Consider the following 26,166-nt stretch of genomic DNA (forward strand, 5'->3'; position numbering starts at 1 on the left):
GAGTGCTTGGATCATCTGCACGGCACTTTGCAGCAACCCCTGCGTCGTCGCACCGGCTTCGTAGGAAGTCGTTCGTGCGTTAGCGGCACGGTCGAGTGAAGTTGAGCAGTCGCCCAGCTCGATCAGTGGGGCGGTTTCAAACGGACCATCGCCCTGCGCGCCACTCCCAGAGCAAAAGAGGCTCCTCGTGGGATCGGTCTGTTGTCGAACAAAATGCGCACTTGGTGCGGCTACCATCGACAATTCAGGCGCCTGCTCAGCATGCGTTCGAAGTGTTGGTTGCACGGCTGAAAGCCTGCGCCCCGTCAGTTTCGCAGGGAAACGACTGCGAGTGCTGTGAAGACGAACTGCCATGCATGCCAAAGGGCGCATTAGCAGTCAGAGGCGCTTGTGTGTAGCGTTCGGGTAGGACAAGAGGCCCATTCCGAAACGACGCGCCATCTCCAAAGGGAGCGGCTAGGCGCCTCGTGTCGTCACCGCAATAGGGATGCCAAAGGGCGTCAATAGAGGCAATGGCCTTCTTGTGCAACGCGGCATCCGCTAACAAGGACAGCAGAAAAAAATCCCGCGAAGCAGACATGTTGCGACGAGCCTGAATCGCGCAGGCGAACTGACTTTCTAAGAGCAGTCAAAAGCTTAGAACCTTTGATACCGCGTTGGGCGCCAGTGTGGTGTACACGTATCCCGAAGGAGTACGGCCACTAGCGTGGGTCCGGTCTTAGCGAGCCGCAGGGCACGCGTTAATCGTCGCTGTGGCGAGAACACGATACTGCTCAAGGTCGCTACACGTTATTGTCTGTGGCAACACCAAAACGCAGTACAGCCCGTTGCAAAGGCGCTGCACGAAAGCAAATGGGCTTATCCACGCCACGGGCGCAAAGTACTACACAGGGTGCCACGAGTGCGTCTCCGTGGTAAAGGTGATTCACGGAGACACCGGGACCATGGCCCGGTCGCTCGAGCGAGGGCAAAGGCGCTCGCATTGGCTTTGGAAAGAGACGGGTCGGCGTAGCTTGGCCACACACTAGGACACCTTACCACCCTTCGGCCGAGCGTACGCAAAGGGGCAACAAAAGGTGAGCGTTCGCCTCGGGTGCGAGGTGCCGTCAGCAATGTCTGACGAGCCCCGGGCAACGGGAGTCGACGAATGGAAAAGGGAATGCGTGGCTCACCGTCAGCGGTCCCGGAGAATCTCTGACCTGCTCTTGACGCACGCGCGCGAAACCTTTTAAGAGACCTCGTGCGTGGCGCCACAGACGACATTCGCTACCGGGTGAAAGGGGTTAAAACGTCACTTCTTGCTCTCCCAGCGTGGCAGACAGCGGAGGAGGGGAGTCATGTCGGGACATGAGAACAGCAGAAAAGGTGGCAAAGCCCGCATAAAGGCGGCGGGTTAGCCTCAATTCCCACACCCTGCAAGTTGGAAAATTCAGTTGTGAACAGTTGTTGAAAGCCCACAAGCAAGGAGGTCACGACGGTGCTCTGGTTGATGGCATTTCAAACGCTTTTGATCATTTTCATTATTATGAGCAGGTAAATATTTAGTTCGATTTTCTACTCAGGATTTGTCAGCGAGCAAGTGAGAAGTTCACAAGTCCACAACTCCACAACGCAATGCTGCACCGGCTACAAGTGTCTTTGCAATGGCACTTGTGGCTTTGTAGTTAGCTGCTGCTGCTTTGGCACTGAAAGCAAGAAAAAGCAGTGCCTCTGATATGTCAAATTATTAACCAAAAACATCTTACCAGGTTGCAGATCTCGAAGGCTCTGCTTTTGGGCATGCCATCATACATGAGAAAAACAGCGACAATATGCAAATGTCCCGTTGAGGTCAATACGTGTTCATCTCATTTTGGGGCCCTCGGACATCAGCCTCCTTGAAAAACTGGTCGCACGGTACAACCTGCATATCGCGGATTAAAACGAGCCTTTGCACTTGCAAGCACTACACAACCAAGTCTCCCAGTGCAATTACACCGCCATTTCGCCATTTTAGCACGAAAAAAAATTGGAACTTGTGAGAGGGCGGCCGAAAAGTGATCAATATTTATTAGGAAAAATGCACTTTGTCTTGGTGCGGTGTTCAACGTATTGGATGTTTGGCTGTGAAGGTGTTCGACATGCATGTGCACCAGCCCCATACTGTTACCTGGGATGTTCATGGGGATTTCTCAACTATTCGATATAGCTGATAATTCGATATATCTAAGTTTGATATCTCTCGGATATTCTGTATTATCCATTCTTTATATAAGATAAGCCACCTAATAGTTCAATTCTAATGAAATGACAATGTTTGATCGGGAGATAGAAAGTTTTAGAAAATAAAGCAAGATTACAGTGCTATTTATGAAATCTTGTAAGACTCATTTTTGCTTTAGGGATATTAAAGGGAAACAGTGACTTTGTTAAGATTGATAAACTGTAGTTTGAGAACTCTGATTCAGTAATTTTCATTATCATAAGCTCATCATTAGCAGAAAAGGTTAAAGATGAAGTTTCATTTTTAAATATTGCACCAAAATCTTTGCTTGTGGTGTAAAAAATTTTCCAAGTGTATTTTTCGTGTTTTTGCTTCATTAGCTCAAAAAAATTTTCTGAAACTCTATATGCTAGGTCTGTGGCACCCGCATATGACAATGTACTTAATATTTATCAATTAGAAGCTACTAAGACAGAGTAGATCCCTTTGAAATCTATGACATCACGGTGTTTGGCGCAGTGATCTCTAGGTGGCACCTCTACCCGCATTTTCTTTCCTAACCAAGTGTTGTCTCGTGGTAAGAGTGGTGTTTTCGGGATTGTCGTATTGTTTTTTACTAGTACGCGAAAAAAAAAAGTTTTTCTTCTTAGTGTTCCTTTAACATCACCACCCCACATTACAGAGAAAAACTTCTGTTGAGCTGATGAGCACCAGCAGAGTTGCCAGGCTTGGCTACTTTGGGCCAATTTGGCTACTTTACCAGGCTGGTGGCAGCACAAAAATCGTCATGGCTTCTTGGTTCTTTTTTGTCGTATTTTTTGTACTCTTAGTTTGAGAAAGGATATCAATATCTGGTGACGTCCCAACCGCTAGTATTCGCGTATATGGGGGCAAAACATAGCAGTCAAAGCGGGCTTCCAATTCCGAAAATTTAACTTGGTACTTTGATTACGCAGATTAACTTTAATGGAAAGGATAGTGCAGCAGCCTAAGCAGTCATGAGGGTCAATGTGGGGATTATATAAGATAAAGTAAAAAAAAAAAGTCAACTAATATAACCTTCCAGTCATGCAGGCCTCGCGATCAAAAAACAAAATCTTTTTGGATACCTGGCTAGGTTTCAGCAAGAACTGTTGCATGAGGCCTCATTTCACACATTCATTGCTAAACGCAGCTTAAATGACAATAGGAAGTGAACATAAATCAAAAGCACTCCACATCCTAAGATGCTCTGTAGTCATCGATATCGGAAATCATGTGACATTTCAAGTGAGCCCTGAAAAACTAGTACGCTCAAGACAAAGGCAGCAACAATAGAGCTCACTAGGAACAGTAGCACTCACTAGGAGCTTAAATTGAGCATGACGCAGCAAGCAATGGAAAGGAAAATGATAGGTGTAAGCTTAAGAGACAAGAAGAGAGCTGAGTGGGTCAGGGAACAAACCGAGGGTTAAGGATATCATAGTTGAAATCAAGAAGAAGAAATGGACATGGGCCGGGTGTGTAGCACGTTGCCAGGATAACCGCTGTTCATTAAGGGTAACTGACTGGATTCCCAGAGCAGACAAACTCACGAAGGGGAGACAGAAAGTTAGGTGGGCAGATGAGATTAAAAAGTTTGCAGGTATAATGTGGCAGCAGAAAGTGCATTTTTTTATTGCTGATTTGTAGTCTGAATGTACTTGAAAGCAGTTAGTCGATGTTAAAAAAATATTTGTGTCACATACTCAATCAAACCAACACAAAAAAGTTTACTTCTGAAAAATACATGGGGCCAGGTTTCTGCTGCTAATAAAAATAAAAGCCTTATATAGACAACAATTGCAGATTCCACACATTTCTTCAATTGTGTTGGTTAAGCCATTTGATTTGAGAAACTTGAGGACTGTGGAAAATTTCAAAACACGAAAGAACTCGGAACAGCTTCACTGGCGTGCACTCGCGATGTTCACTTCTGAGTTCTTTTCAACCTCACTGGGGGAGCTGTTCAATTCACTGTCATCGCGAACTTCACTTCCAGACAAAAGATAAACATCTGTATCCATATCATCGTCACTCGAAGCAGCTTCTTTTTCTCACTGGCAGCATAGAGTTTTCTAAAATTAACTAGAGAGAACTCTGGTGCTGCCATCGTTCAGCGACCATGTAAATGATAGATAGTACATGCACAGATTTGTCTAGTTTTCGTATTCGCAAATGTTGAATCGCACTTGTGGCTTCATTTATTGCTGTATTTTGATTTTGTTTTGAAGGAAAGAATGAACCCTTTTGAACTCTGTGATCCGATTTGAAATGGTAAGCCTAAAAGATTAAGGTGGTGAGACAGAACAGCTCCAAGCCGCATGAACACACATGGAGCCAGAAGTATGAAGATTAGACAAATTCGTGTACTACCTATCATATCCATGCTTGTTGAAATGCCATACGCTGCAGCTACCATGGAAACTAGCGCTAGAGTTCTCTTTAGTGGATATATAGGAAACTCTACGGTTGATGGGCCAGCTATGCATGGATCGGCACTACCACTCGGCATTTTTCTATACGAAAACAGCATTCCTGCCACGCGAGATAACTAAATCACCGAGCAAATGCTTCCATCTAGTGAATGACACAGAATCTAAGCTGTAAACGAGCGCTTCTTGTCCTAAACACTACAGGGAAGTATGTATTGTGCTAGGACGAGTGTCCAAAGCAGTTTGAGAACAGTGATGGTTAGTGTACAAGTACTATGAACAAATTTATGTGTGATAATCATGCCACTTTCAGTCATTTTATAAGGAAGTGCTGTGGTTCTTAATTTCACCATTGCCTTTGCCTACTAAATACTGTCGCATTAGCCACAAGTGTTATTCAGGATTCTATGCTCTTCTATATTTTTGTTATGCTTAGCGTGCAGCCCATTGTGCTTTTATCAGTTTCTGTCGTGAACGCAGTAAGCGTTTTAAATTTGCTTCTAGTAATACTTGCTCGGAAAGCCAGTTTTACTGCTCCAAAATGCATTTTTGCATGCTCCGAAAGCTGCTTCAAAGCAGCCTAAGCCAGTAGCATCATTGATTTTCTATCACCACTTACTAAGGCTAAATTAAAATATTTCAAAGCACCGTTCACTGCTAATAGTTGGTCAGAAGTGCCTTCATATGCAGGGCAATCACACAAGTATTTCAAGTTGGCAATTTTAGTGTAGGGGTCCCTTGCACTCGTCTTTTAGAAAACGCACATTATTCGGAAGAGCTGAGATTCAAGTAGATTTCAATCAAACACATTTGGGATTTGGAAATTGGGAATTATCAAGCTTTAGCCTCCAAAAAACCAAAGGATCCTATATGTATACTGTGTAGAGTACTTGTGATATAGAAGTAGTTGGCAAAATCTGATTCAGTGACCATAGAATGGTAAGAGCTCGAATTCACCTAGATTTATACTGGTGTCACACAGGCACTTTTAATCGGGATCAGGGCGATTCGGATCGGTTTTCTTTATGGCCACTGCTACACGGCGCAAGCTCATTTAGCTCAAGCTTCAGTCAGATAAAATGCACTAGTTGGCGCTTGCGTGCCCTAAAACATTTCATTGACGAAACTCTGCGTACAATATTTTTATAGAGCCCGTTATCAGCAATGTCATTCGTGCAAGAATCGCTCTAACATCATAAACTTTGTGTGCCACTACAAAAGCAATTTTATTAATCCATCATTTGGGAGTTCTCCTTGCCTTACTTTTATTAATCCATCATTCGGGAGTTCTCCTTGCCTTACCTGTATTGCTGTGTTAGATTCTTTATCTCCTCTTTTATTTGTGATGGCAGCCACTCGAAGCCGTCTAGTCGCAGCGAAGCGGCAATCTCGTTGTACGTCTGAGTTTCGCTTCTCGAGCCTCAAGTCTCCCAGTCGCTCCTGCTAGCGGTCAATTACTATAAAGGTCTTTTCATTCGACCATGAAGTGCGCGTACACTGCGACACAGTTGAAAAGCTGCCGACACTCATAATCAGTTTGCTTCGGGATTGTCCAACTGCTGCAAGGGTGCAAGCATTGAACAAAGCGCGGAAGACAACGGTGGTCTCCTTATCGTCTGCTTCCCCCATGACTACCAATAAGAATCTCGAAATATGCAACATTTCACATGTTGTTTCAATTTAAATAGTTTACAATTGCTTCCTTTTAAAAATTTAGCTGTTGTAGTGTGTTTTTATTTGACTAAGCTCAATTTTATTGTTTATTGTGCTTTCAAGAAACTCGGCCAGGGGGCGCAGACGACAGAGAAATCGCGATCTCCCAGCCAGATCGTGATGCGCGCATCATGATAGTCTTGATCTCGATTGGGCCTGATCGCAATGCAAAGGGACGGCGTGGCAGCTCCTAATCCTTATTGTGCATAATCCGAATCGGCGCTGATCGCGATTAAAATTGTCCGTGCGACACCGGTCTTAAAAAAGCAAAGGCATAAACTGATACGCAAAAAGCCGCTTATTGAGCTAGTAATGAGAGGGAAAGTACAGGAATTCACAGTTTTGCTTCAGAATAGATTCACGGCTCTAAACAAGGTAACCGACGTTAGCGTTGACACAATGAACGATATTCATACTATTATCATCAAGGAGTGTGCTATAGAAGGTGGAAGTACACTTGCTAGACAAGACACTGGCAAACTATCCCAGGAGATGAAAAAATCTCATCAAGAGACGACAAATCATGAAAGCCTTAATTGCAACCGACAATATAAAGCTAGTGGAGCTTTCGAAATAAATCAATAGGCCTAAGGTAGCTGACATCGGTAGGTATAACATAGAGAGAATTGAGCTGGCTGTAAAAATCAGCAGAAGCCTAAAAGCTGCGAACGCAAGCTTGTGTGCATTAAGGGACGCAAATTGGAGGTATGCATTAAGGGACAAGGAAGGCAACGTCATAACCAATATGAATAGGATAGTTGAGGTGGTGGAGGAGTTCTACAGAGAGCTGTATAGGAGGCAAAACAATAAGGATGATATAGTAAGAAGCAATAATAAACAAGAGGAATTCGACATCTTACCAAGTAACGACAGGGCAAGTAATCAGTGCCCTAGAAGGAATGCAAAGAGGCGAAGCTGCTGGTGAGGATAAGGAAACAACGAACCTGCTGAAATATGGCGAAGAAATTGTGTTAGAAAAACTGGCCACTTTGTATATGAAGTGTCTCTTTACGTGAAGGGTACCAGAATTTTGGAAGAACGCCAACATAATCTTAGTCCACAAAAGAGGAGACTCGTCGAGGACTGAAAAGTTACTGGCTGATCAGCTTACTGTCCATTGTCTACAAACTATTTACAAAAATAATAGCTAATAGATTGAGGCAACAGTACAGTAATCAATTAAAGGACCAAGCAGGATTTCGTACACGCTGCTCCACAATAGACCATATTCATACTATCAATCAGGTAATAGAGAAATGCACGGAATACAACCAACTCTTATACATAGCTTTCATATATCACGAGAAGGCGTTCGACTCAGTTGAGACATCAGCAGTAATGCAAACACTACAGAATCAGGGCATCGAAGAACCCTACATAAACATACTGGAATAAATCTACAGTGGATCCGCAGCCATTATAGTTCTCCATAAAGAAAGTGACAGAATCTCAATAAAGAATGGTGTAAGGCAGGGAGATACGATCTTTCCAATACTATTCACCACGTGTTTACAGGCGGTTTTCAGATTGGGGAGAGTTAGGAATAAGAGTTAATGGAGAGTATCTTAGTAACCTGTGATTCGCTGATGACATTGCCTTGATGAGTAATTCAGAGGACAAATTACAGCTCATGATTAATGAACTGGACACCGAAAGCAGAAGAGTAGGTCTGAAAATGAATATGCATAAAACTTAATTAATGTGCAACAGTCTTGGCAGAAAACAGCACTTTGTGATAGGTGTTGAGACACTGGAAGTTGTAAGGGAGGTTATGTTCAGATAAGAACATTGGTGCATGTCCGCCTGGAAGTTGTAAGGGAGGTTGTGTTCACATAAGAACATTGGTGCATGTTTGCCTACCCTCTTTGATTTCGCCAAAAAATATATATATTTTGTTTTTTGAGTTCCCAGGACCCCAAAGCCACTTTTGATTTTGTGGAAAAAAAATTTTACCTTAAAAAAAAAATTCAAAAGTTTCCACTGAGCTACAACCGTTTTTCACAAATTTAGCGAAAATGGGATTTCGATGAGATCCTGCAAGAGGGGGGGACTGTTGTAGCTGTAGGTCTGAAAAGTTTAGGCCACGTACTAAGAATAGTTTTATTTGATAAACCATTATTACTTAGCAGTTTTGGCGCTATTCTTTAAAACAAAAAGATAGTGAAATTGGCGCACATTTCAATATTGCCCAAATATTAGTTTTTTTTCCTCTGCACGTATAAATGTGAGACTTCCCAGAAATTTTCAGAGCATTGCCACATGTTAGGTCAAAAAATTTGCAGAACGTAATTGCTGAGACTGATGTCAAATGTTAAGCAAAAGCATTTAACTGAGGACATGTCTCTGAAAATGCAATATTTTGAAAATAATTTTAAAAATTGCATTTTCGATTTTCTTTAAACTATTCAGAATTAAACCCAAGCACATGCTCTAACTTAATCTGTAAAAACATGTTGCATTATTTTTGTGAGAACAGAGGTACAAAGCACGAAAAGTGGTAAAAAATGACGTAAACTCAGTAACCGCAGCATCCGGCGAGCAGGAAGCAATAGTTACCATTATCAATATTTTTAGGTCGTGAATGTGTTTTGTGGATGCTAATAAATGACAGCTTGACCATGAAAAAAAAAGGGGGGAACAGATGGCTTCAGAGAGCAAATTACAACTACATTTTGCTACACATTTTACAAAATCTTGTACATGTATCCCAGCCACTGAACATAACGCAGTGCTGAGTCACATGCTTTGCAAGAATCGCTTTCAAGGTTTTTTTGCAAACGCAAGCCTGTGTACATCTCATGAAGAGGATCCACTGCTGGATATTTATTGCTTCCCATGGCATGGCAGCGGTAATCTAATAATGCAGAATTTGCGTGGCGGCATAAGCGTTGCATCTGCAACCCGACCATGCTTGCCAGCTCCTTAAAAAAAGAGAAATACAGAGAGGAAACTGTTTAACTCGGTCAGAAAGGTTGAAGTCATTAAAGAACATCAGCCTTCACATCCGTTCATCATCCACAACTCGGCAGTCTTCCGCTAGTCAACGAATGTGAGTACACGTGCACATACAGCACTCCCCTGAGATTCATAGCTACGTTGTGGAGCTCAAAGCGAGCGTTTTGCACTGACTATCTAAAGAGGCATAAAAAGAAGCTTGTCTACAAGCAGAACTTTCGAAGTGTGAAAGATTTTAATTTTGCCCTAGCATGAAAGCGCATGCCAGAAAAAGCCTCATCGATCAGAGAAACCGATATTTTGGGACAGAACTGCTTCAACCGCTTCAAAGGGATCCTCATATAATCTCCGGGAGGATCTCAGTCTGATGAAAATTTCGTTCCAGAACAAAGTGCTGTTGAGTAGCTAAACGTGTTCATTCAGACAACTGATGTGATATCCCTGAAAATTCCAGTGAAAGTGAAAATACATTGAGGCGCGTCCTCCTACGCCAAGCGTAAGAAAGGGGAAATTGAGGGTGCGGTCTCCAGGAAAATTTCTGCTGGCCTTACAGCAGCGTATGGCCCTAGAGAGGAACCTGGTCTTTCAGCAGAAACCCAGACTTCCCAAAAGTTTCGAGAACATTGCCACATGCTAGATCAACAAATTTGCAGAACGTTATTGCGGAGAGTGACGTCGAACGTTAAAGGGCCAGTAAACAACCTTGTCTAAAAATTGTTATAAATAGAAATATATGCATTTTTACTTTGTTAACATGCTGCCACAAGAATTTTGTGAATACGTGCTATATTAAGGTAGTTACTGGGGCTAGAACATCATGTTAAGCTGGTTTCAAATTGTCGCACGGCCTCGCCACACATCTCCTTCAGAGGGAAATTAAGGCGTGGCTCATCATTGTGACTCTGCCGACTTCGCGGTTGTGACAAGACGTCAACGATTGACGTCATCGGCGAACTCAATCAGTCGCAACGCACTTCCGCTTGCTTTGATGCCTGGTTGTTTTATTGTTTACCCGGTGCTGATGCTTCTCCATAGCCCAGTCGCCTGATTTGCAGCTGACAACAATTAGCAGCAAAACTGTGTTGCAAAACCTGGACATGGAAGTTGGCCCAATTTTTCTGGAGTTCGATTTTTTGGGAGCGGAGTGTCGTGCCATCTGGAAGCAACAGCACAAAATACAAATATTGCACTTAATAGAGGGCGCGACAATCTGCGCACTCCCAAAAACTGCGTTGGTGAAGTGTCCCAATTTCGATGCATGGAGCATATGGGGAGTTTTGCAACTCGTATGATTGAATAGTTCTATCAAAGCTGTGGGTGGAAACAGGAACTGTCATTGCTGCTTTAGACCAATCGGCGAGCTGCGTGCTGCGTCACTTCGCCGATCGCAGAGTTGTCGCCTCTGCGCGTGCAAGGAACATTCGTCAGACGTAAGAAAGAAGCATGGGAATTGTTTTTTGAAATGGAGGCTCTGCACGGCTCGCAGCTCTGTAATATTCAGAAAACGGGATCACTGCGGTCTACTCTACGAATTACCGAGCTTGTTTGCGGGGTGTAAAAAAAGTCTGGGCCTGTTGACTGGCCCTTTAAGCAGTAACATTTACCTGAGGACATGTCTCTGAAAATGTAATATTTTGAAATTTGCTGCTCCAGAGAGAAGTTATTAGTTGCTCTAAAATGGCATAGACTGACCACATCACTGCTTTTAGTTCAAAAAAAAAAAAAAAGAGGTAAATGACACTGATTCTGCATTTGCACCTCAAAAAACAAAAATTAATCTACGGAGAAAATATATTCGTTTGCTAAATTTTTTCAAGAATCATGAATGCTATTAAATTTATTTTTTATCAGGTCTGGAGTTCACGTACCACCCACCTCCTGAAAGCCTATAGCTTTCTCATATGGTTGCATTTGGATAATGGTGATTTATCTATTGCAGCATAAGAATATCAACCCTGCAATCACTTGACCCTCTGCATGGCATAGGCTTATGACGTTGCAGGGGCACTATTTAATTTTTGTCTGAGGGCTATTAAACGGACAGAAACATTTTTTTTTTTCATGTGAACATGTCCATCAGGCATGGAAGGCAGTGCCCCTATCCTGGCAGTGTCCCAATCGTTCTTTCATTAACACTGATTGGGGCACTGCTTCAAATAGTGGCAGTGTCCCAGTGTTCATGAGAGAAATTGCTTTTTGCATTGTGCAGACAATCTTAATAGAAAAAGAACAAGTATGCATGTACAGTAGACTCAGTAAATGGAAATCTGTTAAACAGAACTGCTGCTTCTGACAAGGTTGGTTTCATTCTAGTATTCTGCTCTCCTGGTCATCTCTCTGTAAATGGAACTCTTGTTAAATGGAACATATTTTTCTGGTCCCTTGAGATTTCGTTTAATGAGAAGCTGGTTTAGATATGACTGTAATTCAGACTTATGTAATGCATGTTCTTTAAACTCATCTACACTTTTTTTTTTTTTTAATAATGTCTAATCTTTACGGGCATAAGTGTCATTGTTTTTTAAACTTTAACTTTGGTTAACATTGATCTTTGTTACATTTAATTGGTAGCTTACAAGACTGCCAGACGAAAATAATAAAGTTTGTTTCATTACTATTGCTTTGAAACAATGTTCAAAATGGATCTGTTAAGACGGGTATTTATTTGTTAAGCATTCCATGGAATTCCTCTAACACCACATCAGTCTATACTTTCTGCTTGCCGGGTAGTGTTTGTGCATCGCGAGTTCTTTACTTTGTGTATCTCATAGCCTCAATTGCTTTGGGACATTGAATCCCATAAACCAAGTTATAGTAGCCAACTAACCTACTATAAGTTCATTACCTTTGTTCCTCCAATTTTTACTCGTATATCTCCGTTTTTCATGTCAAGGTTTCCGATTGCATATTCTGTGTATCACCTTTAAATAAGTACCTGGCATACAGGTTCTCAGGTAGAATACTAAGGTATTCAAGAGTGCATATATTCTTTTATACCTAGCCTTTTTAGTGGTACAATATAATCTCGATGATAGGAATTTGAAGGAAGCACGCAAACTATTGATATCATCCCGAATCCGTATGAACCAAAAGCAAGTTAAAACTGATAATGAAGATTAACAAGAACTTCATTGGCAACTAGTTCTTGCTGAAGAAGTAGATTATGTTTTTTTAAACTTTTCTGGTTTCACTGTCTTTTCTATAAAGTGCCACGGTTTCCTGACTCATGCTGCTGGTGCGACGTATTCACATTTACATCGAAGGGAGTGAAGGCGGCCAAACTCATTGGAAATTCACTCGCGTCACCGCACTTAACGGCTGAAGCATCGGGCGATGAAGCCGACAGGAAAAAAAAATCGATCCTGCAGAGTTCACACTGGGTAAATCAAGCGAAAACGCCAGAGATGCCGGAAAACCACATTCATGCTCGTCGAAAGCGTTCACATTCATTCTGCCCCTCATACATGCCACCGCCGCCGCTTGAGAATTCATTCTATTTTGCCCGTTTCCTGAACATTAAAGTTCATACCGAGTTCTAGTTATGCATGCAGATCACTGAAAAGAAACAGTTTACTCCTTCACAAATGTTGTCTCTGAAGATATGCCAGCAGGAACGACACAAGCGGACGCAACGGTGGCGACGGATTCAGCCGGCAGTGCAAAAGTGAGACACATTAGGACATGTTGATTCGCTGCTGCTGCACCTTCGTCTACTTCCAGTGTTCTCAGCGATTGTAATTCAAAGTACGCTCTCTATAAACGCGTCCTCATCAAGGCCGTAAGTTTTGATGTGCTGCACGGGTTGTTCGGGATAGCACCTACGCGATCCACCACTGATGCCTTTGCCGCCTTGTTGAGTTTGCGGCTGGCTGTTTACATCACGTGGTTTGAGAGCTAGAGCAACCGGTGTAGCCAAAGCCAAAAGTGATTTGTTATCGTGGGAAAATTGGTCTCAGACTTACTTTTCATGTTGGCCTTGCAACGTGTTTTTCCAGCCACTAAAGCGAGGAAAATTCCGCCAAGTTTTGTCGCAGTCACTCTTTTAGAGGCCAAGAGTGGACGGGCCTTCCTCGGACAAACAAGTCGCTTTGCGCCGCTTGCATGCAGTGGTCAACCAACAAATTCGTATCATCCGCTGTGATCGAGGAAACCATTCGTATAGCTCTGAATCATGGCGTGTTTTATGTAATTTAGTCTATCCAAAACAACCTTAAAAGTTGTATCATTGTGAAATTCACATAAACCATAATAATATCATAGAGATCATGCTATAACAGGTTCAAAAGCCTTTTTATAATTGTTAGCATGAAACCTTATCACTGTTAATTTATACAGTTGTGGCATGAGTTGTCACTTTTTGGGGCAACACGTTCTGCTAACCAGTTGACTGATCGTCGTCTTCTCAGTATCATATTTGCATAGTGTCACTGCACCATAACGGTATATGACATAAGGTGTGCTCCGTCACTGCCAGAAGAAGAGTGTTGAAGCCTGAGTAACGTTTTATGAAGTCCCCAGGAAGACTCAAGGTTCTGATAGTTTTTTTATTCTATCTAATAGTTCGTGCTTGTTTCTCATAGAATGCAGAGTCAGGGCTCTAATGTCACTTGGGTGTAACATGGGTGAGTTCTTAAAAGTGACAGAGAAGGCAAATTTAGTAAATGTGTTTGAAAAGGAAATGAGTAACCTGTTTGAATTTGCTCTCACCCAGGTGGAGCTGCGCCAGTGTGGAAAGAGCCATGGCATGTACCTGCCTCCCTCTGCACTGCGGACAACCATTGAGAAGAGCCCTCTTGTAGAACGCTTGCGGCAGAGGGAGACAAGTCCCAGGGAAAGAGACGGTAAGTGGTATCCTGAGGCTCGCACACTTCCATCTCTATTTGATCACAGCACGTGAGCTGTTCGTTAGAGATGTTAAACCCCAGGACTTCGAGATGCAAGCAAGTGCGAAACTGAGCCAGTCAATCTGTGAATACCACTGAACGAGGTAAAAATAATTCGGCAAATGTGTATCGTTGTTCTTTGTAGTCATTAGAAAAGGTTACGGTTTATGATTTTTTTTTATATGCACAGAGACTACCATGGGAAGTTTATTATGGTCTTTCCCAATGGTTTCATGTTTGACTTATCCTGCATGAGCTGATTCTTTTTTATCCATGTGAATTCTTTTAATTTCATCACCCCACTTGACTCTCTGCCATCCTTTCCTATGTTTCCATTGCCACATATTGGGTCAACAAATTTGCAGAACGTAATTGCTGAGATTGACGTCAAATGTTAAGCAGAAGCATTCAACTGAGGACATGTCTCTGAAAATGCAATATTTTGAAGAGCATTAAAAAAAGCCATCTTTGATTTTCTTCAAACTCGTGAGAATTAAGCCTAAGCACATGCTCTAACTTAATCTGTAAAAACATGTTGCATTTTTTTAGAACAATGTTACAAAGCACGAAAAGTGGTAAAATACGACGTAAACTGAGTAACTGCGGCATCGGGCGAGTAGGAAGCAATAGTTGCCATTATCAATATTTTTAGGTCGTGAGTGTGTTTTGTAGATGTTAATAAATGATGGACTGACCAAGAAAAAAAACGGGAACTGATGGTTTCGAAGAGCAAATTACAACTACGTTTCACCACGCATTTTACAAAATCTTGTTCTCTACTACTTGACTCTCTGCCATCCTTGGCTATGTTTCCATCATTGGTGTCCATTTCATTGCTCCCACTGACCATCAGTTATTTTACCTTTGTGGCCGTTATGTTATGTGACCTACCCAGGTCTTTTATTTTTTTCTCTTAATGCAGTGGTGATCCAATTCCACCATTTTGCTAGAATTCTATATCCCTTTGCCTTGCCACACACATTCAAGTACAGCTTGCGCCAACTTCGCCAAAGTTCAAAGTTCACTGGTCTGCCTGCTTACATGGCATCGAACCGTTAATCGCCTTCAACTATATTCTTGGTTGCAACAAACACAACTAGAGCCTTTCCATAATGCCGCCGATGACCTCTACTCAGGCACCATTCCGGCTATTCCCAGTGATCCCACTCCTGTGCGAACTGCGCCAAATCAAATATACTGCGCCATCCTGATAGTAATATTGTGAGGAACCGGTTTATTCAGCCAGGCTCAAGCTAAATCACACTGTTCATGATATTTACAGATGATGAAGGTGATGATGATATCTAAAGAGAATGAAGAGTCATTCGCTTGTCGCGCTCACACTAATTCCCCCGCGCAGTGAAAGCGGCCGCCTGGTCGCTCAAGAGTATTATGAAATGCGTCACGCATAAGGCTTTAAATGAGATACGTGCACTATCTCTGTCCCTCAGCAACGATGATCAGGATTAGTGCTAAGAGGAGAAACGCAGTAATTGACAGGAGATGTCTGTTCGACCACCGTGTATGGCCCAATGAAGCGACTGATGAATTTGTCCCATAAGCCGGAGACGCGCAGTGGAGTCCATAGAAGAACTTAGTCACCAGGGGAAAAACTCGCAACACAGCGAGACGAGTCGTAGCGAGATTTTCGAGTGTCTTGAGAGAGGCCGGTGTTAACGCAAGCCAGGTGACGGCAATGTGCGAGACGAGATAAAAATTCTTCAGAGAAAGGAGCCGTCCAGGGTGCAGGGGCCGAAAGGAAAGAGACATCCAGAGCGAAACGTGGCGAGCGACCATGGATGAGAAAAAAAATGGAGAAAAGCCGGTAGTGCATTGAGCAGCCGTATTATAAGCAAATGTCACGAAGAGTAGAATTGCATCCCAGTTCGTGTGGTTGGGCTGAATGTACATGGCGATCATGTCCGATAGGGTCCGATGACTGCGTTCAATCAATCCGTTGGTCTGCGGGTGGTAGCTAGAAGTGGTCTTGTAAACAGTGTTTGAGGCACGCAAAACTTGCTTGACAATAGAAAAGAGAAAGACTTTGACACGATCGCTCAGGAGAATGCATGGAGCTCCATGGCGCAAAAATATGTGGCGAAGAAAGAAATCGGCGACCTCAGTGGCAGTCCCAGATGATATAGAAGCTGTTTCTGCGTAGCGAGTACGGTGGTCAACGGCCGTTACAATCTAGTGATTCCCGTTAGATGATATAGGAAGAGGGCCATACAAGTCGATTCCAACGACTTCAAAAGAAGGCGAGGCGCGACAAGGAAGAGGTTGCATTAAGCCAGCCGGAGCAGTTGTCGGTCGTTTTCGCCGTTGGCAATGGACACAGGAGGCGACGTACTTAGCGACGGCTGAAGAGATGCCAGGCCAAAAACAACGACTTCGTATTTTGTCGTAAGTCTTGTGATAGCCTAGATGAGCGGTGGTTGGATCATCATGAAAGGCTTCCAGAACTTCACGTTGCAGAGAACGTGGGATGACGGGTACCCACTTATTGCCTTTGATGTGGTAAGTCTAGCGGTATAAAGCACCACCGACAAGCTTAAATTGTTTGAGTTGTCGACGGAGTCTGGTGTTTGGAGAAGTAGTAGAGCCAGTCAAGCGGTCAACAATGGTGCGGTGCCCCGCCGCGGTGGTCTAGTGGCTAAGGTACTCGGCTGCTGACCCGCAGGGCGCGGGTTCGTATCCCGGCTGCGGCGGCTGCATTTCCGATGGAGGCGGAAATGTTGTAGGCCCGTGTGCTCAGATTTGGGTGCACGTTTAAGAACCCCAGGTGGTCTAAACTTCCGGAGCCCTCCACTACGGCGTCTCTCATAATCATACGGTGGTTTTGGGACGTTAAACCCCATACATCAATCAATCAACGTTAGTGGGCAGTAATTGTGAGCAAACGCCATCAAGGCGCTTACAGTTTGTGTCTGTATAAATTGCACGCAATGTTAAAATTGCGCACGGTGACTCAGGTGTAATCACCTCCGTGTCATTCCATTTTCTGGTCTTTTTAAACACGGTAACGCTAAATCTGAAAGCATGCGTGTGGTACACGCTACGAGTCTGTTAACGTACTGTGCGTTGTTGCGACCGGCCTTTAGGGCATTGGCAACTCTGTAGGAACCTTGTAGAGGCTGGAGGAGTGTAAATTTAACAGAGGGTTTATTTACATTCCGTGCTTGGCGAGTCCTCTCGAATGATGAGCTGGGTGACTCATTATGAAGCGTACGTTCTCCCCAGATCCCTAGATAGGGGAATGGGGGCAGATTACACTGTCCAGTCACACGTCACATAGAACTTGCGAGGGTGACGCCCGCACCCGCCCGGGTAAACGTCCACTATGGAGGCGTGGTCACTGCACTGTAGTGTTGCACCAACGTGGCTCTTCCTTGTGTGAGTGCCGCTGGGCGAGGGGGTCTCACACTCAGACTATAGGGTGCATATAAACGGACCGCCGAACTGCTTGATCATCAATTAGCGGGGCGACTTGTCGCCCAAGGAAGATGTTGCGTCCGCGGAAACCATTGTGGTCGTTGGGGGGGGGGGGGGGGGGGGGCGGGGAACCCCAGATGGTCTAAATTTCCGGAGCCCTCTACTACGGCGTCTCTCATAATCATATAGTGGTTTTGGGACGTTAAACCCCACATATCAATCAATCAATCAACAATGGTGCGGCAGTATGGGTCGACACGTTGTTGTGAAACAAAGGCGGATAGGGTGCCAGGTGATGAACTTAGTGATGCAATTGGATAGGTGCTGTCGTTTTGGAGTATCGATAGTGAGTGGCCTCCACTGGGCAAAGGACAGCGCGATAGAGCATCATCATCTGGATGCTTCTTCCCAGATCTGTAGGCGACATCGAAATCATACTCCTGCAAGCGAAGCACCCAGCGACCGAGGTTACCCGATAAGTTTTTCAGCGATGAAAGCCAGCATAGGGCGTTATGGTCGGTAACGAGGGTAAAATGACGGCCGTGATGATATGGTCGGAATCTTTGCACTGCCCAAACAACAGCAAGGCACTCCTGCTTGGTGATAGTGTAGTTCTTTTCTGCAGCGGTAAGAACACGACTTGCGTAAGCAACGACGCGTTCGCGTGAGTTTTCGTCACGCTGCAGGAGTACTGCACCTAGACCATGACTACTTGCGTTGGTGTGAAGGATGGTGGGTGCGGTTGAATCGAAGTGGCACAGTACCGGATCCGGCGTGAGTGCTTGCTTTAATGCCGTGAAAGCGCTTTCGCAATTTTCGGACCTAACGAAGGGGACATACCTTGCGAGGAGTTGATGGAGCGGAGACGCAAGTTTCGCGAAGCCATGTATGAAGCACCGGAAGTAAGGAGATAACCCAAGAAAGCTGCGCAGGTCCTTTTGACGTAGTGGACGTGGAAAATCCAGGATGGCGGCAAGCTTCTCGGGGTCTGGTCGAATTCCTTCTTTGCTGACGAGGTGGCCGCGAGAACCTTGATTGTCCTGCTAGCAAACGTACATTTCTTGGTGTTAGCCTGTAGACCGGCTTTTGCAAGGCATGTGGGGACTTCGTCAAAACGTTGTAGATGCTGTGAAAGCGTAGATGAAAACATTACTATGTCATCGAGATAGCACAGACAAGTTTTCCATTTCAAACCACGCAATACGCCGTCTATCATGCGTTTGAAGGTGGCGGGTGCATTACAGAGTCCAAAAGGCATCACATTAAACTCGTACTACCCATCTAGCGTAGAAAAGGCGGTTTTTTCTTTATCAGACTCCGACATTGGTATCTGCCAGTAGCCTGACCCAAGGTCGAGGCTAGAAAAATACTCAGCGCCCTGTAATGAATCCAGTGCGTCGTCGATCCGAGAGAGAGGATAAACATCCTTGCGCATTATTTTGTTTAGCGCACGATAATCGACGCAGAAACGCACTGTCCCATCTTTCCTTTGAACGAGAACAACTGGGGATGACCAGGGACTGGAGGAAGGACGTATGATGTTGCGTTCTGCCTAAGACACGCGATATGGACGCCGATGTACAATACGAGAGTTGTCAGTCTGGATGCTGTGAGTAGCGGTGGTAGTCATGCTGAGGGCGGGCGAGTTCACGTCAAATAGAGAACGGTGTCTATTTAACAGGGCGAGCAAATCTTCAGTTTGATCAGGTGTCAAGTCAGTGCTTATGGTTGCCGACACAGGTGTGGAAGAGGCATTGAATGGCAGTGATTGTGACTTTGGGACATCGTTGTGGTTGTTGTTCAAAAGAGTAACAATCGCAATAGGCTCACTGTCGACCACGCAAGATACTGTTGAGCCACAGGGGAGCAGTACACACTCGGGTGTTTGATTTAAGGTGGTTAGGTAGGTAGACTCATCGAAGAAGTGAATAAGCCCTGGTGTGATCACAATGCCCCTATGTAGGATATGGCCGTAAGGGAAAATGAGTATGTCACCATCCACAATGTCCGTGCAATTAACACTAATAATTTCTTCGATATATGGCCGAAGTACATAATCTAACGTGGTGACAAGGCGGATGTGTCCATCGTGTTCAAGCGGAGAAGAGTCAGTGGCATTTAGATGCAGGAGCCGCTGATGACAAGACATGAAAGCGGACGCAGAATACAAGAAATTTCACCCCAAAATGAGAGCGTGGGTGCACTCACGAAATACCGCGAAAACGATGTGATGACTAATGCCTTCTATGCAGGCACGAACGATACACTGTGCAAGTGGACGAATTAGAGCGTTGGTCGCTGCATGGAGAGGTGGGCCACCATAAGGTGTGGTGACTTTTCGAAGGTGGGAACAAAAATAAGCATGAATAATCGAAACGGCAGCGCCAGTGTCAACAAAAGCCTCAACGCGTACACTTTTTACAAACACTACTGTCATATTCGATGGCCGCTCTGGAGGAATTGTTAGCTGTCTGGTGGATGCAGTTTCCCCTCCTAAAACTGCATCGGGGAGTTTTGCGCGTGGGCGTTCGTGGAATGGGAGGCGGGCCGCAGAGGCGACACTGAACGGCGACCTGGTGAAGGCGACCTGCGGCTAGACGTACATGAATTCCCAGGCATGTCAGTATGATAGCTAGGAGACTGTGAACGGTAATAGGACGAGCGAGAGGGTGGTCGTAGGTAGTTCATGGTCAGACGGAAGCTTCGATGTTCTTCAGGAGCATAGCCGCGTTGCACGTCTTGGGGCCTTTGACAAAACCGAGCGATATGTCCTCGATAGCTGCAGTAGTAACAGATTGGCAGAGGTGGCCGCTGAGATGCGTAGTAAGGCGGTGCATGCATTGACGGTGACAACGAAGCCACAGGCGTATGGTCTGCTGGTGTAGACACAGAAATGGTGGGTGCGGCAGAGAGCGCGGCAACTTCGGCGTACGTGGGCGTCTGGCGCACGCAGGGACCGTTGGAACACGTCGGACATGATGCGGACGAGATCTCTTGTTTAATCAGGTCTCGCAAGCTATCTTTTGCAGAAGGGAGAGTAACTTCCCCAGCGCAGGAAGAGCAGCGCCCGTGAAGCTCTTCACGAACGATGCCGCAAATAAGCGCACTTAAGTCGAGGGGTGCAGGCAAACGAATGTCGGTGGCATCGTAGCAGAGGCGAAGAGACTGAAGCTCGTCAAGTCGCTGACAAATGGTTATCACATCCTGGGTTGTGGCAGGATTTTGTGTGGGGAGGGTGTTAAAGGCGGTGTAAATGCTTCTAATAATGTGGCGTATTTGGTCAGTCTGAGACATGATAGAGTTAACATGCTTGCTCAGTGCAAGGACATCCTCAATATAAGAGGTGTAAGATTCACCCGGCAGCTGGGTGCGTTCAGCGAGCTTCTTGTTTGCTGCCTCAGCGCAAAATGTAGGGGCATCGAAAATGTGACGAAGTTGCTGCTCGAAAGTGTCCCAGTCGGGAAGATCCGGGTGGTGGTTCCAGTACCAAGTTTTGGCAACATCGGACAAGTGAAATGGGACGCTGCGCAACTTCTGTAGATTGTCCCACCTGTTCAAATCGCTGACGAGGTCGTAGTTCTTTATCCAGTATTCTACATCATCGCCTCAGATACCGGAAAACACTGGTGGATCATGCAGGCGAATGTCTTTGGGCAAAGCGGTTGTCGGTGGCTGCAGTAGGACGGCGACGTTGGATGGGCCAGGGTTTTCTTTGGCCTCCATGGCAAGGGGTTGTATGCAACGACCCGAGCGGAGTTCCAGCAAGAACGGGCGAGAGGACTTGGGGGAACGAAAAGCACCGTCCACCACTTGTGAGGAACCGGTTTATTCAGCCAGGCTCGAGCTAAATCACACTGGTGATGATATTTACAGATGATGAAGGTGATGATGATATCTAAAGAGAATGAAGAGTCATTCGCTTGTGGCGCTCACAATATCAATGGAAATTGCACCAAACTGCGCCAAAGTTGGATTTGGAAGCGTCTATCACCGGCGATATCCAAGCCGGCGCGTCAAAGCATGTGCACCTTTTTCTTGGGGCTGGCAAAATCACAATCACGTACCTAGAGTAATTGTGCTGAATAAACAGCGGTTGTGCGTGTGTCCTAAATAGTCCGCAATGCTATGTTGGTTGCCGACGCTACTTTTATTGTGCAAATCCACTTAACAGCGAAACGCGCTCACTGCAGGGACTCGTGACGTCTAGTCCAATTGGTATCGTGCTTAGTACTACGAACGGGTGGTTGTCTTTTTTTCTTAGCGTGAAACTGTGGCGGGGGTTTATCAACAGATGTCGTCTGTTCCAGGAATGCTGCTTGTAGCTCGTTTGAAGAGTTGTGCAGCACGTATGTAAAGGGATTTTCACTAATAACTTCATGCATGCCGCCAGAATATTTGTCACTTCTACTTCTAGACATTGCGATCTAATTTTTTGTGCTTCATGTCCGCAGAACACGTGAACAATGGGAACGCATCCGCACTTTTCCTCTAATGTACTTTATTCCGGTATATTCATTCAGAAAAGCTTTTTCATATTGTCTTCCTGTAGCACATCCGCGTTTGTAATTGCTGTTGTGGTAAAAGCCCCCAAAAAACCCTGTCCTTTCGAACTCGATATTGCTAGGGTGCTAATACAAAATTTTCGAGTGCTTTTCTGTAAGGTTATTTCATTAATGAAAGCATGCATCCTGGTTGGAGCAGCTGCAATTCAGTTTTAATACGTGCAGATTTCAGTACAGTACGTGCATTGCTGGTGGCATAATGATACGCCGTAATGATACCAAACATAGTTATACTGCGTGTTACGTCCTTGTGCTGTAATGTAGTGAGCTTGCAAGCTAATGTGAGATAGAAGCCGCAGCCAACAACACTGTTGATAGGAGCGTGTTCCGCTGCTTTAGATAAGTGTGATTTTATGAACGGTGAAAGGCGCGTACGAATCGACCTCCAAAATGGCGCGACTATGGTGTGGTCGCCTTGCGATCAAAGCTCAGTGCACACCCCTATATGGATTCTCCAGAAAGCAAAGCACTTTTGCCACCTTGTGATCAAAGCTGTTGGGGTGCTAACATCTCCTGTGAAGTCGTTTGCACCTCGTGGCGCATGTGTTTTGCGCATTGGCCGCATTTCGGGTTCACAGCTACCTAACGATAGGTGTCGTTGTGCTCAGGAGCGTTTATCACCACCATCATCATCATGGTTAGAACAGGGACGCCTGGCGGCAAGCCTTAGTGGCGGCACGGGAGAGATGAGCGGGCGGGTAGCGGTTGGCGCGAACGGTTGTCTCTAGCGGTGGGTTCCCGATGCGTGGCACCGTGGGGCATGTGCCGGGGGTACCTCGTGGTGACCAACGTTTTTAGATAGCTTCAGTTGGCAAAGCGCGCGGCATTCCATTGGTGTGGGGCGGCTTACCGCAATCGCCAACCAGGCGGTGGCGCTGCGGTAGCGTTAGGATCGATCTCGGCGCGTCGTCTGCTACTGCTACAACGGGAAAGGCGCCGACAGGAGACTACCGCAGCGGTTAACTCTTTTATTCGAGAAGCAGAAGTGAAACTTCGCTCGCATTTAACCTTTACCGAAAAGAGCTTTTTCGTTTTTTTCGCAACATTATAGCTAGAAACAAACAGCGCGCTTACCTTCATTCCTGTTCGCGTTGTAGCCGGCGTTTATTTTTGGCCAGTATATGTGTGAATCACCCCAGGATCCCGTAATGCTCAACGATATTCTAACCTTACCAGAACACGTGTTACACGACCAAAATCCGCTGAAAAGCTTAGAAAATCAAGAACCAGCAAGGAAGCCAGAAAAAAATTTTTTTGTAATTTTTATTTGACGTCATGAAACTGAAAGCAGCAGCTGCATTATTTACAGGGACATATTTACAAGGGTTAAGTGGTCAGAGTTGTACTGCAAGCCTTCACATCAGCTTCACTTTCTTTCTAGCAGATGCGACTTTTTCTGAAGAGCTGAAGCTTTTACAAGTATTTCTGGCAGCGAAATGCAGTCTTGGCACTATGTAGGAGTGAAGAAGCTCTGCCGTAGTGGTGACCTTGTGAACAGAACAGCCCACACTAGTAATGTCGCAGTCCTCAAGAGCGTCGAGGAGGCTCCAAAATGTCTCTGAGCAGAGCCGGTTCTTTTGCAGCTCATCCGAAATTTTGGCTTCGATGCCTCGAAACATAGAGAAGAGCTCCCATGATGGCAATTTGAGGCTCCCGTACTTAAATTCCCTCTCCAAAGTGAGAAATGCCTCCGGGCACTCCGCATTTTCGGACTGGATATTACGTACACAGTCAGAACACCTCTGATGCTTGAGGTAAGAGTGGACAAGATAGCCGCACAAGTAGTAAATAACACAGTCCTGTGCTGCTGGTGTGGAGTACCCATGATCAGGTGCTGTCAGTGTTTCATTCTGTGCAGTAGAAGAGATTTCTGCCAACTTCGCTCGAATAGCCTCTTGGAGTCTTTCGTGGGACGACAGTGTGTGCTTTCTTCCCCTTTTCATGCTGTCTGCAACAGTGGCAAGCACAAAAGTCTGTTCATCACTCACGTTCCCAGTGACACAAGTGCTGATTGGTGTATACAGGCTCAGAAGCCTATATATGTGTGCAAAGCTGATTAGGGGAGGGTGATCCTCATCCCCTCCATAACTTCTTGTCACACCAAAAAAACCTCTGAAAAAAAGGAAGACGTTTTTTTTATAAAAGCAATGTGCGCAAACATAAACGTGATAAACAAAAAGAATAAACGGCTTACCTCTAAAGGATCCTGGTTTAGTTTGCCCGTGAGCACATAACGCGCTCCTTTAGAGAGAAGATCTGTTATGAGGTCCCGTACTGATGCAAGCGTAACACGAAGCGACTCCATTGTAACTTGCGATGCAAACATCACTGCCCCATTGGTGATATGGTTTTCCTCGGTCTTATTTACAGCATCAAGGAACTCCTGGATGACCTTCAAAATAAGCCAGTGAGCAAATTAATTTCACAACAATGCAACAGATGTTATGAAGCATTATCTGTACTATTTCACAACAGTGCAACAGATGCTGTAAAGTATTATCGTTACCTCAACTTCCTTTGACGAACTTGTTATTCCAAACTTCGGAAGCTTCACATTCAGGGCATCGAACAGGTTGTTCACCATGAGGGTGAATTGAGCTGTTCCATGGCAGTCTTTCAGGTCAGGCTCCTCTAACCGCTGGTACACTTTTAACCCAATGGCAGTGCTTCGGCTGAAAAGCTGAGAACAACATATATGAAAAATTTGCGGCTTTATTTTTATAAACAAACATTTATGCATATAAACAAGCAGTTGTCAACTATGAAAGGCATCTAAATATGGTAGATAGGGCATTTTTGTTTACCTGTACAGCCAGACTCACGTTCATCTTTCGCAGATTGTCTGGGCTCACGTGCTCTTTTGTCAATTTCAGAACCACCCGAAGCTGCTGTTTCCCATCTACTTCTTGGAGTCTTCGATAGTGGTCAAAGTTTATTTTGTGTTCACCGATCTGCAATTTTTAAAAACAACAGTGAGACGAAGAAAGGTGTTCCATTGCAGAAGCCACTCCTTAATTCAGAGTTGCTCACGCATGAAAAATAAGTAAAAACATTCTAATCTACTTACCATGCCATACTTGTGGCGCATGAGATGGTTTCTTATGCACTTGATGATGTGCGGTACATCGCACAGGAAGTAGAGCTGCTGATCAGGTACACAAGGATGGTCAACTCTGTGTTTCGGTTCATGAAGCTTGCCTTTGATACCAAAACATGACCACATGGCCTTGTTGGTGCTGGCACCATCACTGATAACAGCGACGACTGTTGCATTGTGCTTGTGTAACTGCAAAATGGCTTCTAAAACAAGCCTAGCTAGCACTCTTCCAGGGGCTGCATGTCTCGTAGCAAAACTTGCAATTGGTTGCACCCAGGAGTGAAATAAAGGCACAAACATGAGTACCAAAGCGTGGTCGGCTGTTGTTTCTGAGTCATGACCATCTCCATAATCAACGAAGCCATCAACCTTGTAAGTACTCTTGTTAAATGCGACAACCTCTCGCACCTTCATCTCGTTTAGTACTAGCGTTCCGTAGCATTGTACTCCTGCTTTGTTCTTCATAAAGGCCCCAGTACTGTCAAGAGATACCTTGTTGAAGCCGAATTCACATGGCATTCCTTTCATCATTTGTCTCAGCCTTGTGGTTGTTGGAAGTGGCATGAGCTTCATTTTTGACATTAGTCTATAAGCTCTTGGGCTTGAAATTCTCAATAGAAGACAAGTCATGAGCCATTCCTGTTCATAACGCCTTCCTCGCGGCGATTTCGCCTTTGCGACTTTTAATGCTGACCTAAAGGCAAGTTGCTGTGCTTCTGGAACACTTTCCACTGCTTTTTCAACTTTGCCCGCTGAAACTTCAGACAAACAGCGTCTCAGTGTAGACACTTCTCTTCTAGCTCTTTCGCGAAACACAGTGGCCCCGATGGCCCTTTTCTTTAGGTTTTGAATTTCACGTTCAGCCTTC

At 44.9% G+C, this 26,166-nt stretch overlaps 1 protein-coding gene across 3 annotated transcripts in view; it reads left to right on the forward strand.

Annotated features, from left to right (window-relative positions):
* The window catches only part of LOC119175804 (regulator of G protein signaling family member locomotion defects), a 140,499-nt gene that overhangs the window by 96,332 nt on the left and 18,001 nt on the right, over nt 1–26,166 (forward strand). For 2 of the 3 annotated variants that reach the window (XM_037426785.2, XM_037426786.2), the window contains exon 14: nt 14,036–14,165. In XM_037426785.2, coding sequence (XP_037282682.1) covers nt 14,036–14,165 — 130 coding nt within the window. Of the gene's footprint in view, nt 1–14,035; nt 14,166–25,074; nt 25,609–26,166 lie in introns of those variants that run through there. The other variant, XM_075876214.1, reaches the window with a different exon arrangement.

Source organism: Rhipicephalus microplus, chromosome X (genome assembly GCF_043290135.1).
Source record: "Rhipicephalus microplus isolate Deutch F79 chromosome X, USDA_Rmic, whole genome shotgun sequence".
NCBI classification, from domain to species: Eukaryota; Metazoa; Arthropoda; class Arachnida; order Ixodida; family Ixodidae; genus Rhipicephalus; species Rhipicephalus microplus.